Source organism: Corvus moneduloides, chromosome 16 (genome assembly GCF_009650955.1).
Source record: "Corvus moneduloides isolate bCorMon1 chromosome 16, bCorMon1.pri, whole genome shotgun sequence".
NCBI classification, from domain to species: Eukaryota; Metazoa; Chordata; class Aves; order Passeriformes; family Corvidae; genus Corvus; species Corvus moneduloides.
In genome coordinates, this window is record NC_045491.1 from 16221824 (window position 1) to 16236865 (window position 15042).

At 52.2% G+C, this 15042-nt stretch overlaps 1 protein-coding gene across 5 annotated transcripts in view; it reads left to right on the top strand.

Moving 5' to 3' along the window:
* Positions 1 to 15042, top strand: part of UBN1 (ubinuclein 1) — a 27565-nt gene continuing 12523 nt past the window's right edge. For all 5 annotated transcript variants that reach the window (XM_032126419.1, XM_032126417.1, XM_032126420.1 and 2 more), the window contains exons 1-12: positions 1 to 31; positions 545 to 960; positions 2581 to 2667; positions 3533 to 3628; positions 4169 to 4303; positions 4743 to 4846; positions 5994 to 6432; positions 9552 to 9622; positions 11562 to 11691; positions 11868 to 11986; positions 12437 to 12559; positions 13418 to 13561. In XM_032126419.1, coding sequence (XP_031982310.1) covers positions 721 to 960; positions 2581 to 2667; positions 3533 to 3628; positions 4169 to 4303; positions 4743 to 4846; positions 5994 to 6432; positions 9552 to 9622; positions 11562 to 11691; positions 11868 to 11986; positions 12437 to 12559; positions 13418 to 13561 — 1688 coding nt within the window. In that variant the 5' untranslated portion in view covers positions 1 to 31; positions 545 to 720. The remainder of the gene's footprint in view (positions 32 to 544; positions 961 to 2580; positions 2668 to 3532; positions 3629 to 4168; positions 4304 to 4742; positions 4847 to 5993; positions 6433 to 9551; positions 9623 to 11561; positions 11692 to 11867; positions 11987 to 12436; positions 12560 to 13417; positions 13562 to 15042) is intronic.

Genomic DNA, 15042 nt, shown 5'->3' on the forward strand with positions numbered 1-15042 from the left:
GAGCGGCGGCGGCGGCCGCGTCCCGCCGGCGGTGAGTGAGGGCGGGCGGGGCCCGGCCGGCCCCGGCACCACGGCCTCGGCCCTCCCCTCAGCCCCGCGGGCCGCGCTCCCTCCGGAGGCGCTGCCACCCCGGGCCCCGCTCAGCCCTGGGCCCCGCTCAGCCCCCGAGTCCCGCTCGGCTCTGGGCCCCGCTCAGCCCCCGCCGGGGCCGCTGTTCCAGGGACGGTGGTGGCCGGGCCTCCGTGCAGCGGGACATCAGGCGGCCGGAGCGAAGCCCCGGCCCCGAGAGGTGCAGCCCCGGCCCGGGAGGTGCAGCCCAGCCCGGTGTTTGTGCCCAGGGCTCCTGGGTCGCGTCAAAGCGAGACTGGCGGGGTCGTTTTGTTTCCCCGGCAGCTGGATTTCCTTCAGCCCTTACAAATGGAGCGGTGTGATGTGAGGAGAGAGACCTGCGGTGGACTGGAGGGATAACGGGGAACTGCCAGTGTTGGAGGAAAGTCTGGTACAAGGATTGACTTCTTTCTTTCTTTCTCTCTAATGATTGCAGCAAGCGCTCACAGGACCGCCCTTTGTCATTTCCCGAGAAAACTCCAAAAGCAAAGCACTTGTTCTACTGCCAGCGTCCTCCATTATCATTGGTGAAATCCATCAGTGCAGCCCGACAGACCTTTCCTAATGCCATGGGAACGATGCCGTGAGGCCTGGTAAGACTTGGCCATAGCCATGACAGAGCCCCACAGGGTTTCGTTCACCACTCTGCATGGGCCACTGAGCAGCAGCTTCCTGAAAAGGTCTCGGAAGGACGATGGAGAGCAGCCCCCGGAGCCTGAGCCGGCAGCCACGGCCGTTCGGATCACTCTGACCCTCTTTGAGCCGGACCACAAACGCTGCCCAGAGTTCTTCTACCCAGATCTCCTCAAGAGCTGTCGAGGGAAAGTAAAAGGGGGTTCTTCAGGTGACAAGGTGAGTGTCCCTGGGGGCCTGTGGGAACCTGTGTTGTAGCTGAAGGTCTCAAAGGCTGTCTCAGCATTGCTGTTTTGAGAATTGGGTCTGTGTTTGCTGTGAGGTGCTGCAAGGTGGGAGGAGGGTGTTGAACATCCTGCAGGCAGGAGAACTGACCCTCAGGCTGGGGTTCTTGTTGTCAGGCCACGCTGTGTCACTCCTTTGCTTTGGCTGGAATGTCGTGTTGGGAAGGTGTTGTGCTGGTGGCAGGTGTGGGATGTGGTGCTCGTTTAGTTTGGAATGGCTGGATCTAAAGTGAGTTTTGGTACCTGGGCAGCTGGCAGTGATAAGGAGTTGTTTTCCAAAGAGCACCAAAGGAGACATGAATGAAAACTCCTGTAGCATCTAAACTTGGAGTAAGGAGGGTTTGTCTATGAAAAGAAACATACTGGATTCTATTCCTTTTACTGTTTGCCTTCAGAACTGTTGGTAGTCAGTTGATGTTTTATGCTGCTTAATTTTGGGGTTTTTTTTTTTTGAAAGTTGGGAGAGGCAGAGGCAGGTACAAAATTAGCTGGGAGGGCACCCAAACTGCAGTGACACTCTCAGAATCCCATCCAATTTGGCTTGGAAAGGGTCTTAAAGCTCATCCTGTTCACCCCCTGCCATGGGCAGGGACACCTTCCACTGTCCCAGGCTGCTCCAAGCCCCAATGTCCAACCTGGCCTTGGACACTGCCAGGGATCCAGGGGCAGCCACAGCTGCTCTGGGCACCCTGTGCCAGGGCCTGCCCACCCTCCCCGGGAACAATTCCTTCCCAATATCCCATCCATTCCCTGCCCTCTGGCAGTGGGAAGCCATTCCCTGTGTCCTGTCCCTCCATCCCTTGTCCCCAGTCCCTCTCCAGCTCTTCTGGAGCCCCTTTAGGCCCTGCAAGGGCCTCTGAGCTCTCCCTGGATCCTTGTCCAGGTGAACACCCCCAGCTCTCCCAGCCTGGCTCCAGAGCAGAGGGGCTCCAGCCCTTGGGACATCTCTGTGGCTTTCTCTGGATTCACTCCAGCAGCTCCACGTCCTTCCTGTGCTGGGCCCCAGGGCTGGGGCAGCTCTGCAGGTGGGGTCTCACCTGAGGGGGCAGAGGGGCAGAATCCCCCCCTCCCCTGCTGCCCACGCTGGGGCTCAGCCCAGGGCACAGAGGGGGTTTCTGGGTGCTCACAGCTGGGACAAGTCCAGCTGTCACCCACCAACACCCCGAATCCTCCCAGGGCAGCTCTCAATCCCTTCATCCCTCAGCCTGGATTGATCCCGTGGGTTCCCTGGCCCAGGTGCAGCACCAGCACTTGGCTTTGTTGAACCTCGTGAGGTTCCCATGGTCCCACCTCTCCAGCCTGTCCAGGTCCCTCTGGATTTGCTCCCATCCCTCAGATGTGTTAACCACACCACACAGCTGGGTGTCATCCCCAGACATGAGTCTGAGAGTGCCCTGATCCCACTGTCCATGTCACTGATGAAGATATTGATCAGCACTGTCCCAAAGGCTGAGTTATCTGATCTCCTGCCAGTCAGGATGGGTTTCATTCAGGGGGTTTTGGTGGCAGTGTGACAGGATTGACTGTCATGGTTTCACCCCTTCTGTTTCTACAGAAGAAAGACGTGGCTGATCCCTTCAATGATGAGGAAAAGGAAAGGCATAAAGTGGAGGCTCTTGCTAGGAAGTTTGAAGAAAAATATGTAAGTGTTTCTTCTTTAAGTGATGTTATTCCTTGGGCTGGGCAGTGCTGTTCAGCTCTCAGGCAGGGCTTTTAATGCTCTCTGGCTCTTGGGTTCCTGTTCTCCCCCAGTCCTTTATTCTGGCTGCCACATGCTGGTTTTTAATGTTCTTTTTCTGTCTCGGGGCTGCAAAAATAGTTCAGATTCATTCTTAAATCAGACGAGTCTGATTAAAGTGAATGACATGAACTAAAGTGAGCGGCAAATCACTTACTGTGATTGATAAAATTGAATTTCCTTAAGCAAAAATTAATTTCCAGGCCTTGTTGCTGCGGCAGGATGGAATCTGCCAAGTCTCTGAGCATGGGGCTGTGATGAGTCCCCTCCCCTCAGGACACTGCTGCATGGATCTGCCTTACCTGTTCCTTTCTGTTCTTCCTTTTGCATTATTTCTGTAGTTGGCAGTAAAACCACACTGTGTTTTATCTCTGGCACTTTGGGGTAGCAAGCTGTGTGTTGTTTTCTGATCCCGTGGGTCACCCTGACACAGTCTCTGTGTGTTCAATGTCTGTAGTGCTGAGTCTGTACCCACCGGAGTACTTAGGGAGGAGCAAGCCCTGTGGAAGAGATGTTGAAGGGGTGCAGACCCAGCTCAGTGTGGAGTCTGGCTGGCAGTTTTTCATTTGTCTGCAGTGTTTTGTTTCTGTATGACAAGGCTTAAAACTGGATTTACCACAGCCTGGGAGTACAGTGTGATGGGAGCCAACCCTGGTTTGGTTCTGCTGTAGTTCTTCTGTCCTGGAGCCACTGTTGCTCTCCTGTATCAGGGTATCTCTGTGGTGCTGGAAGAGAAAAGTGATCACAGTGTCCATGTTTCCTTGTTCAGGGTGGCAAGAGGCGCAGGAAGGACCGGATTCAGGATCTGATTGATATGGGGTATGGCTATGACGAGTCCGACTCCTTCATCGACAACTCGGAAGCTGTGAGTGCTGGGGGATCTGAGAGTGGCTGGGGGGCTGAACCTGGACTGGGGGGGCTGAACCTGGACTGGGAGTGAGCCAGGAGGGTACCAGGGCCAGGGAATGAGAGCTCCTGCAGCAGCTGCATGGCAGGAGATGCTGGTAGGCATTCCAGGCTGTTCTTGGGGGAGCACACTCTCCTCATTCTTGTGACCAGTGACAGGACTCGAGGCAATGGCTGGTGCTGAGTCAGGGAGGTTTAGGTGGGATATCAGGAAAAGGTTCTTCCCCAAGAGGGTTGTAAGGCACTGGAACAGCTTTCTCAGGGAAGTAGTCACAACACCAAGCCTGTGTGAGCTCCAGGAGCATTTGGACAACAGGCGCAGGTTGGGATTGTTGGGGTGTCTGTGCAGGGCCATGAGCTGGACTCAATCCTGATGGATCCCTTCCAACTCAGCATATTTTGTGATTCTGTGAACCCCACTGCATTTTCCAAGCAGCTGAGCTATGGGATGAAGTAACCAAGCTCCCAGTGCCAATAAACTCTTCTCTGTTACTTCCAGTACGATGAGCTGGTTCCTGCTTCTCTCACTACAAAGTACGGAGGGTTTTACATCAACTCGGGAACACTGCAGTTCCGGCAGGCCTCTGAGTCTGAGGATGATTATGTCAAAGAGAAGAAGAAGAAGTGTCCCAAGGTCAGCAAGGCAGCTTTCTCAATTATCCTGTCTGTTACAGCTCAGAGCTTGCCGCATGAAAGTGTGTTGGCATCCAGAGTGGGAGAGATTCGTGACTTGGTGTGGGCAGAACAGGGATGAGCACTTGAAATCCCATTGTGTCCTGAAATTTCTTAGTGAAATGAAGCCTGTCTGGCATGGATCAGACTCTGGCAGGGTTACTTGGTTCCTGGAGCAGAGGTGACAGCAGCTCCCTGTCACCCTGGAAGTCACAGCATTATGGGGGTGCTGTCAAATGCTGAAGGCAACACATGCCAGAACCGTGGTGAAGGATGTAGTGGGGCTGGGTTAATGAGTCCTGCATTTTCACAGTGTTGGGAGAGGTCCCAAAGTGGCTCTGGGAGTGCTGGTGATGTTGTGGGAAACTCTCTGATTGTGACTCGTTTTTAACCCTCTGCAGAAGCGGAAGTTGAAAGATGGGGGTGAAAAAATAAAGAAGAAGAAGAAGGATGATTCTTACGACAAGGAAAAGAAATCGAAGAAGTCCAAGTTTCCAAAAGCTGGGTAAGGAGGGGAGGAGGGAATTCTTGCTGCTCAGCACCTTGTTTCAGGGTTCCAGGTGGCTGCAGTAGGAACCTGTTGCAGTGTGAGGCGGCTCCAATGCACATTGCAAACACCAGCAGGAAAAGCCCCGTTGCTTCCAAAGTGGGACAGAAAGGCAGGGGATGATCAGGGAAGGAGCACAGCTCCCCAACAGCAGTGTCTGAGCAAAGGGGGGGCACAGCTGGCTGCAGGAGTGGTGTTTTTGGAGCTCTGTTTAGGCACTGAGTAGGAACAGATATGGGGAGTAGAGAGAAAGGTAACAACTGTTGAGACAAAGCTGTGGGAGGAAAGGCAGGTGGGAAGGGCTTGGACTCGGGGCTGTACGAGTGTCGGGCTGGCAGGGAGGGAGAGGTGACAAGGCAGGCTGTGTTACTGCTCTCTCTGGGCAATCCTTTGTACTCCTGCCCAAAGTATTTCTTGGATGAGTGCTCAGCTCTTTTGTAGCTTTTGGGCTGTAAAATGGAATGGTTTTTCTTTTTGTTCTGAGTCATCTTGTGCTGTAGCTCTGTCCTTGCTTTGGTCTGCATGGCCTGTCTCTTTCAGTATCTATATCTGTTGCTTTTCACTCTTTTCCTATATTTGCCTCCTAAGTTTTTTCCTTCTTCCTTTAACTATTCTTTGTAATTTATTTTTTCCTGTGTGGATCTGCTTTTGGGCAGCAGCAAACCATGTGTCTGACGTGGTATCATCAGTGTGTGATCCCTTCCAAGCGAGCAAGGAAAAGAATTTGCTCTCCTGGTTTCAACACAACAGAAAGCTTCACACTAACTCTGTCCTGCCTCAGTTCCTCTGTACTAATTGTGCATTTCCCATCCTTCCTTGCTGGAATAACAATAATATCATGAAGCTAAATGAAAGCAGAGCTCTGTGGAGGTGGTTTAAGCCCCGGCACCTCTCTGCAGTGAGTCAGGACAGCCTTCTCTGAGCTGAGAGGAACAGGCAGAACCTTAAGACTTTCAGAAGCTGTAAAATACTTTTTCTGGTGTACTTGGTTAAGGGGCTAAGGCTTGCCAGGGAATTGTGCCTGAAGTGAACTGGGGGGAAGGGACCCTCTTTGCCCCTTGATCTTGTATTCAGTTCCCTTTCCCCCTCCATGCTTTGTTTGCAGCTTCACAGCGTTAAATGCAAGTAAGGAGAAAAAGAAGAAGAAATACTCTGGAGCTCTCAGTGTCAAGGAGATGCTGAAGAAGTTTCAGAAGGAGAAGGATGCTCAGAAGAAAAAAGATGAAGAGCAGAAAGTGGTGACTCCTTCCCCAGCAGACCCTGCGGCCCCAAGGGAGGCAGAGGCCATGGCCGACCCTCTGCTCTCGCTTTTTGGCCACGCCAGTGACAGTGACCTGCTCCAGGCAGCCACAGCCATGGACTCCCTGAGTGACCTGGACCTGGAGCGGCTCCTCAGCGAGTCCCCGGAGGGCAGCCCCTTCCCTGAGGCCGAGGATGGCAGCGACCCTGGTGGCACGGGCTTGGAGCAGGAGTTCAAGCAGCCACCTTCCCTCCCAGAAGGGCTGCCAGCCCCCCTGGAGAAACGGATCAAGGAACTGGCTCAGGTACAGCAGCTGCTGGGTGCAGTGGGGCTGGTGGTCACTGGAGGGGGCACAGCTCTGCTGGGTGTGTGTGGCAGCACCCAGGCACAGAGCACATTCCGGTGGGGGAGTTCCTCAGTGCCACTGGGATCACACCTTGGTGTCACCTGGTTTCCTCTGAGTCATTTCCTTGAAGGCCCAGATGTCAAGTGATGTCCAAGTCCAGGACCTTGCTACCCACTGAATGTAACACTCAAGATCACACCTGATCAGGATTCCTCCTTTACCCCTCTTGGCAAAGTATGGAGCTGATGCAAGAAGTAATTTCCAATGTCAGCTTGACATGAATGAACTGAAATGTGAATTACTGAGGCTGATTTGGGCTGGGATGGAGTTAATTTTCCCCACAGTGGCTGGTATCAGGCTGTTTTGGGATTGTGCTGTAAAGGGAGCTCATAACCCAGGGATGTTTTTGTTATTGCTGAGCAGAGAGTGCTCACCCAGTGCCAAGGCCTTTGCTGCTCCTCACCCCATGCTGCCAGCAAGGGGCTGGGGGGCATGAGGAGCTGGGAGGGGACACAGCCAGCACAGCTGATCCCAACAGGGATATCCCAGACCATGGGGGGTGATGCTCAGTATATAAAGCTGGGGGAAGAAGAAGGAAGAGGGGGATGTTTGGAGTGATGGCTTTTGTCTTCCCAAGGAACTGTTACGTGTGATGGAGCCCTGGTGGTGTTCTGGGGATGTCTGAACACCTGCCTGTCCATGGGAAGTGGGGAATGAATTCCTTGTTTTGCTTTTCTTGTATGGCTTTTGCTTTCCCTGTTACACTGCGTTTATCTCAGCCCAGGAGTTTTCTCCCTTTCACCCTTGTGATTTCCTGCCCCATCCCACCTGGATGAGGGAGCAAGCAATTGTGTGGGGCTGAGTTGCAGGCTGGGGTTAAACCATGACAAGGACAAATCCCACCATAATACTTTTAACATGCTGTGCTGCTCAGGACAGGGAAGGGGTACACAGTGTTCTGTGTGTAAAATCAGAGGCTGCAGCTGGAAAGCATTGCCACAGTTCCACGGTGTGAGAAGGCCTGGAAAGCCCTGTAGATGGGGCTTGAGGATTTGCTAGAACCATTTCCATGTCATACACAGGCAGATCCTTCACTGAAGCTTGGGTACCACTCTGAAGCTGCACCAGTTGGAGTCCTTTCCCCATTTTTAACATCTCGTTGTCGGGGTACCATTTAGGGAGTGGAATAGATTAATGTCTAGAAGGATGGTCCTGTGTGTTTTCACCAGTAGCTCCTCCTGCAGCTGGACTCCTGCTGTGGGACTTGCCCATCTTCTCCAAAATGTGGTGTGTGTGGGAAGCTCCAGTCTGTTTTGGGAGAAGGAAAACATCGGGTGCTGGTCAGGGATGCCTTCCTGGCATGTCAAAGTGTGCTTTCAGCCTTGTGGTGTGAAGGCTGTCACCATCAGCCTGTCAACAAGTGCTGGGAGGTTTTGTTCCTGCTGCTGGTATGGTTTTAAACATTGATTTTAAGTCATAAACATGGCCTTGGAGCTCTGTGGTGGTTCTGCCTCCTGGGGCACTTCAGTTGAGAGCACCTCTTAGTTAAGTAAGAGATGCTGAGTAACTCCTGTTACTAAAGATAAGCTGCTCTTAGAGAGCTGTTCTGCTGAGTTGTGCAGTGGGGGTGAGCAGATGGGAGGGGAGGAGGAATTGAAGAAAGTATTGCCACAGCTGATAAAAATAATGGGCTCTTGGTGGATGTTCCTGCTTCAGAAAGCACCAAAATAGTTGTTTTTGACTCTATCTGAGTTAAAGGAGAATATTTTGGAAGTTCCACGATATCAGGTTAATTGTTATGGTGTTGTGAAGCAGTTAAATAGCAGAGTCCCCACTGATTTTGCTGCTTAGATCTTCCTGCTGCTGTGTCTCTTGTTGCTGGATTGTGGATGTTAAAGAAAGAAACAAACTGAAGCCTCTGGGTCAGTTAGGATTTTGGGACATGCACTCAGGTGGGAATGAAGAGGTGCTGTACCTCTGCCTGAGAGCCAAGTCTCTTCATCCCAGAGGTGGGAGCATCTCCTGAGTTAAATGGAGCCTCCAGGCATTTCCTCTTCTACTTGAACTGCTTTGACTTTAACCCTCTCCTTCCTAAATAATTTTCCCATTGAGGATTCTCCTTAGCATTGAGCCTTCTCCTTTGGTATCACCAGCTGCCTGTGACCTGCTGCTGGCAGGGAGGAATGTTCACCTTCTGAGCATAAATTAATTGCATGCCTGCCTCAACTTTGGAGTGGTAAATCATGGGATTTCAAAATCCTCTCCTGGTCTCCCTTCCTGTGCAAGGAATCACTAACTCACTGTGGTGCCTTGTGCCAAATCCCAATTTTGTTTATATCCCCACTCAGAAAAAACTGAAAGCTCTTGGCAGTTTGCTACTATCTCATTCATCTCTCGGAATTATTCTCTTGTTGGACATATTTTTCATGGGTGTGATGTTTTTGGGCAGCACTTTGTGAGCTGCAGTCATAGCTCAGGAAGCTTCCTGAACAGGACTTTTTTGTTGTTGTTTCCATGGTGTTGACTGGGAATAACGCATCCCCTGTGGCTGTGACTCTTCTCTGTTGGTTTCTTGGCTTAGTTTCCAGATTGATCTAGAAAACTTGGTGATAAGTCTCCTCAACCTTTCTTAGTTGGGATTAGGATGAGCTTTCCTGGTCCAGGGACAAGCTCTGTGCTCATATTCCTCAATGTATTGTGAAGTTAAAACCATGCCCTGAAGCTGTTGTTCTTCCCATGGCAAGTTTGCCAAAGAAGCCACCAAGCCATCTCCTTTGTCCCATTAAAGAGAGGAATCTTCACTCCAGAGTGGTCACTCCAGTGCATCTGGAGGGGAGAATCCAGACTGGGAAGGTCACAGGGTGTGCAGGACATGGTGTTACCAGGTCAGGCAGGGCTGGACTTGAACTGGGGAGGTGTGAGAGGACAGGGCACGATCTCACCTCTGCTGTGACAGAGTTTGTGTAATAAAACTGTGCCTTTTTTTGCAGTAATTCTGTGCTGGTTTAGAAGACACGTGGTTGCTTGTGCCAGCTGTGAACTGCTGCTGATGATCTGTGTTATTTCCTGACTTGCAGGCTGCCAGAGCTGCCGAGGGAGAAGGCAAGCAGAGGTTCTTCACTCAGGACATCAACAACATCATACTGGAGTAAGTGCTGCCAGCAGAGAGGTGTGGGAAAGGAGAGCATTAGGCAGAGCATTTTTGGTAAATTCAGGAGCAGGTTCAGCAGGAGTTGTGGGGTTGTCCTTGTGCAGGTCTTCCAGGCCAGAATAACATGAAAGTCTCCTAGAAATGGCTTTCAGTTGAAATATGATGTGGTAGGAGAACATTGGAGGGGATGTATCCAGGCCTCCTGTTCTCAAGATAATTATTTGCCTAAATTTGGTCACTTGACCTGTGAGTTCAGCTTGATGCAAGACCAGTCTCTCCCTGTGAGAGATGTCAGGCAGGTTTTTGCTATTTAACTTACATGCTATATAGAATTGTTTAGAACTGGGATAAGGCTGCTGTGTTCAACTGGTTCTCTGGGAAAACTGGAGGAATTCCATTCCTGCTCTGTGTTTTCGAGGCTGCAAATTACACAGTGCCAGTGTTGCTCAGGCAGCTGCAGATAATGGCTTCATTCTTCTGCCAGTGCCTGGAGAGGGCTGGTGAGTGCACAGGGCTTTGTGATCAGTGCAATAATATTGACACCCAGGCTTTAATTTCATTGAGGTTTATCCAGGCACTTGCAGGCAACTGCCAAGGGGAGGTTTGGGACTCTGTTTCCCTCTCATTTCCAGGGCTGATTACCACCTTCCAGCATTCCAGTGCTGGCTGCACAAACAGTCCTTGTCTGGTGTCACACTGATCACTTCAGCCTCATTCAGAGGAGATTTAGACAGATTTGTACGACTTTGCTGTACAGTTTGGATTGGGGCAATCCCAGACAAAAGGAACTCACTGAGAGCAGCCCTGGGAGAAAAGGACTTGGGGTGTTGGTGGGTGAGAGGCTGGACATGTCCCCTGTGAGCTCCCAGAGCCCCCCTGTGCCCTGGGCTGAGCCCCCAGCGTGGGCAGCAGGGGATGGGGGGATTCTGCCCCCTCAGGTGAGACCCCACCTGCAGAGCTGCCCCAGCCCTGGGGCCAACAGCAGAGGGACGTGGAGCTGCTGGAGAGAGTCCAGGGGAGGCCACGGAGATGCCCCAAGGGCTGGAGCCCCCTCTGCTCTGGAGCCAGGCTGGAAGAGCTGGGGGTGCTCACCTGGACAAGGGAAGGATCCCGGGAGAGCTCAGAGCCCCTTGCAGGGCCTAAAGGGGCTCCAGGAGAGCTGCAGAGGGACTGGGGACAAGGCATGGAGGGACAGGACACAGGGAATGGCTTCCCAGTGCCAGAGGGCAGGGCTGGATGGGATATTGGGAAGGAATTGTTCCCTGGGAGGGTGGGCAGGCCCTGGCACAGGGTGCCCAGAGCAGCTGTGGCTGCCCCTGGATCCCTGGCAGTGTCCAAGGCCAGGCTGGACAGGGCTTGGAGCAGGCTGGGACAGTGGAAGGTGTCCCTGCCCATGGCAGGGGGTGGAACAAGATGGTCCCTTCCAACCCAAAGCGTTCTGTGACTTTGATGATGGTGTTGATGAATCACTTGGCATTTTACACTTTTTGATACCAAGAGGTGGCTTAAAAAGCCAGGCTCCTAAGTTCTGTTTAACTGTGTAGATGGGTTTGGCACACTCTGATCTCTCTCATCTGCTCACTTGGAAGTTGAAACCCAAGGGATGAAGTTTGATTTTTTATTGTCCTGAATTCCTCTGCCATAACCACTGTGCACTTCCCATCTCAGTACCTGACCCTCCTGCATTCAGCTGCCAGGGAGAGCTGCAGAACAGATGAGACTGTTGACTTCCATTTGTTCCTTCTCCAGCTCCTCCCAGACCAGATTCAAAGCATAGCTTGGGATAAAATCCGTTGATCCTGGAACCCAAAGAACCTTCAACACAGCGTGCCTTGTCCTTTGTCCCTCTCTCCCTGCCTCCAGCTGCCCTCAGAGTTGCCCTGCTTGCTCAGAGGATCGCTGTCAGGCCCTGCTAACGCTGTGTTTGTGTCCCCAGCATCGAGCTGCAGACGCGGGAGCTGAGCAGCCAGGTGCGCTCGGGGGTCTACGCTCACCTGGCCGCCTTCTTCCCCTGCAGCAAGGACACCCTGCTCAAGCGAGCCCGCAGGCTCTACCTCTACGAGCAGGTGAGGGAGCTTGCCAGCACAGCCCCTTGTGTGTGTGGTGCCCCTGACGTGCCCAGCGTGGCTGGTGGCCCCAAACAGCCTCCATGGGGCACCGTCCTGGCACGGCGGCTTCTGAACTGGCTGGGTTTTGGTGTCCCAGCCACGTGGAGCTTCAGGGTGCTCTGTGCTTGCTCCAGGGTGGCCGACTGAAGGAGCCGCTGCAGAAGCTGAAGGAAGCCATTGGAAGGGCCATGCCAGAGCAGGTGGCCAAGTACCAGGAGGAATGCCAAGCCCATACTCAGGCCAAGTTCGCCAAGTAAGCTCCTCGTTTGCTGATTCCCCAGCAGGCTCTCTGTGGCCTGGAGGCTGCTCTCCTGAAGTTTACCACCTCTTTTTGTTCTGTAGGCCAAATTTACTGATGGGCATTGATTGGCCCAGTTGAGCTGTGTGTGTTCTTTGTGCTGTCTGTGGCAATGCCAGCTACAGCAGCACTGATGGCACCAGAGCTGGGCTGAGGGGTTTTGCCTGTGCAGGCGTGTCCTTAGGAACATGGCAGCCTGGGAACAGTCAGGCTGGCTTAGTCCCATGATCTCTTATTACAAAATATTGGGAGATTTCTTAACCTTGAGCCCATAGCTCAGCTTGCACCCTAAGCCAGAGATTGATTGCTGGTATTGAGACCTCTGACCAGTGCTGTTCAGAGATACTTAATCCTCCACTTGAACGTGCAGGACAATCACTTCCACATTTTCTGTCTCTGTTTTAGGATGCTGGAAGAGGAAAAGGACAAAGAGCAGCGAGTTTGTTCTGATGATGATGAGGATGAGGAAAAGGGAGGGAAGCGCGTCGCGGGCCCACGGAAGAAATTCCAGTGGAATGATGAAATCAGGTTTGAATAACTGAGATATTAACCAACCCACGACCTGTGTCATTCTTTGCCGTTGGCAGTGAAGCATTTTGGTGCCTGTGTCTTGTTTTCAGAGCAGTGCTGATCACCTGTAGGAACAGTCAGCTTGGAGGCTCGTGGCACATGGTGCTGTTTATGGAAGCCATTACTGCATTTATTACATCTCACCCTGAAGCTGCTTTCAGGCCCAGGCTAGCTCTGAGAGAAGTGCTGAGAAGCCTCTGTGCAGAGTCCAAAAGAGAGAGTCTGATCTTTGGGAACAGAAGGGATTCAGCTGAATTGCTGACATCCTACAGCCCAGACTCTTAACACACCCAGGCTCTGGTTGTGGAAGCAGTTGAAGCTGTTGGGTTTTGCTGCCCCTGGCACTTGGGGGATTGACGGAGAAGGGAGTGCTGAGAACAGGGGAGAGTGACAAAGGGTCAAAGGAAAATCAGTCTTGCTGTCTTTTTCTTCTTATTCTGGAACAAATCAATTTGTGCTGTTGATTCATTTAGGACACAGCCAGCTTTGCTTCCTGCCTTCTCCTTGCTGAGAGGTTCGGTTCTGTGGTTGTTACTAGTGCCTGTGGCTCTGGCACTGGTTTGCTACCTCAGCTGTTTCAGGAGATGACACTGGGAAGGGGTAACAAGACTTTTCTCCCTGGTGCATCCACGTGTGTGCACACACAGAGCACGGAATGTGCCTTTCCCTTCCCCATTCTTGGGGAGGCAGTGCAGGGTTGTATTAGCAAGGGCCAGGTGTGTCTTGCTGTGTTTATCCAGCCTGGATAAAGAGAATGATCTCCAAGTGGGAAAGGTCAATCTGCGTAACCGTATCTGAAATCTTCCTGTTCCTCAGGGAGCTGCTTTGCCACTTGGTGAAGATTAAGTTGGATGGTTATGACCTTGACAAGAATAAGGCTCAGTCTCTAGAGGATTATGTGAAGACCTTCCTAGAAGGAGAGGTGAAGCCCCTTTGGCCAAAAGGCTGGATGCAGGCCAGGTGAGCAAGAATCAAGGGATTCCTTGTCCCAAGGGACCTGGGAAGGTCGTTAGTCCTGCCCTTGCTCAGGGAATGGCTGGCTTCAGAGTTAGATCAGAGTGCTCAGGGCTTTGGCATGTGGAATTTTGGAAATTCCCAAGGATGGAGATTACCACAGCATCTCTGGGCTCCTGTTCTGGTACTTGATCACTCTTCATGAAATCTTTCCTCCTTATTTCCAGTAAGAATTCCCTTGCTGCACTGAACTGAATATTCCCTGCTTTTGTTTTTCACTGTGCGCCTTTGAGAAAGGTCTGGCTCCCATCTTGGTCATGTCTCCCTGTCCCCACCACTCTTTAGGTAGTGGAAAACTGCCATCAGACTCCTCCTGGGGCTTCTCCTTTTCCAGGCTGAGCAAACCCAGTTCCCTCCACCTCTCCTTGGCTGTCACATGTCCCTGTTCCTCGGGCTGTCTCCAGTTTGTTGGCATCTCTCTTGTATTGTGGGGACCCTGAAACTGGATCTGTGTCCAGATGTGCCCTCCCAGGTGCTGAACAGGGGATAGTTTGCTCTCAGCAGGACACCTTTGCAGCAGTGGCTCCCCTTCAGCTTGCCCCCCAGGACCCCCAGGTCCTTTCCTGCAGGGCAGCTGCCCAGGGTTTTTCCATCCCAGCTGCAGGACTTGGTGCTCTCGGATTTCATTGAGCTTCGCAAGGTTTGTGTTGGTCCCTTTCTCCAGCCTGGGAAGGGCCCTGTGAATGGCAGCCCTGCCCTCCAGCATATTCTCCCCACTCCCTCTGTCCCTTTTCACCTCACAAACGTCCTGAGTGCAGTCAGGACTGTAAATAGCAGTGCTGAGTAGCCTTGGTCCTGTGCTGATGTCAGGCGTGCCACTGGCAGGTAGAACTGGCACTGAGGTCAGGCCCACGGGCCAGTCTGTGCTTTCTTGGCTCTGTATTACAAAGGATCACTTTATAATCACAAAGGATACATTTTCCAGACACTTTGGGAAGTCTTCTCTGGAGTCTTCCCAAAAGAAAGCAAAGCAGAAAAGTTTTAGGGGCTTATTAGAGTCAGTAGAATTTGGTGTGGTTTCTGCACCCTCACTGCTGTTTCCTGCTCTTTCCTACTCTCCATCATCCCTGCCCTTGAGCTGGCAGTGGCAGAGAGCCACACAAATGGCAGAGTCCTCCTGCTGGGACTGTCATCATCTTCTGGCCTGCTTTGTTTTGCTCAGTACTTTTAAAGAAAGGACAACTCTGCAGTCTTCCTTCTGGAATCTTTAAGGTTCCTTCCAAGCCAAGCTGTTCCTGTCTCTTTGCATTTCACGAGCTGGGCAGTGCTGTCTTCTCTCTGCTGAATTTGCTTTCTGTGTGTTGGGGGGATAAAGGAAGATGCAGGTGGCAGTTCCTAAGAGCAGCACATCACAGACCCACTTGGAAAGGTCCATGGCTGTTTGTTGCAGTTGCATGTGCACAGGAAGCTCAGTGCTGAGCATGGTT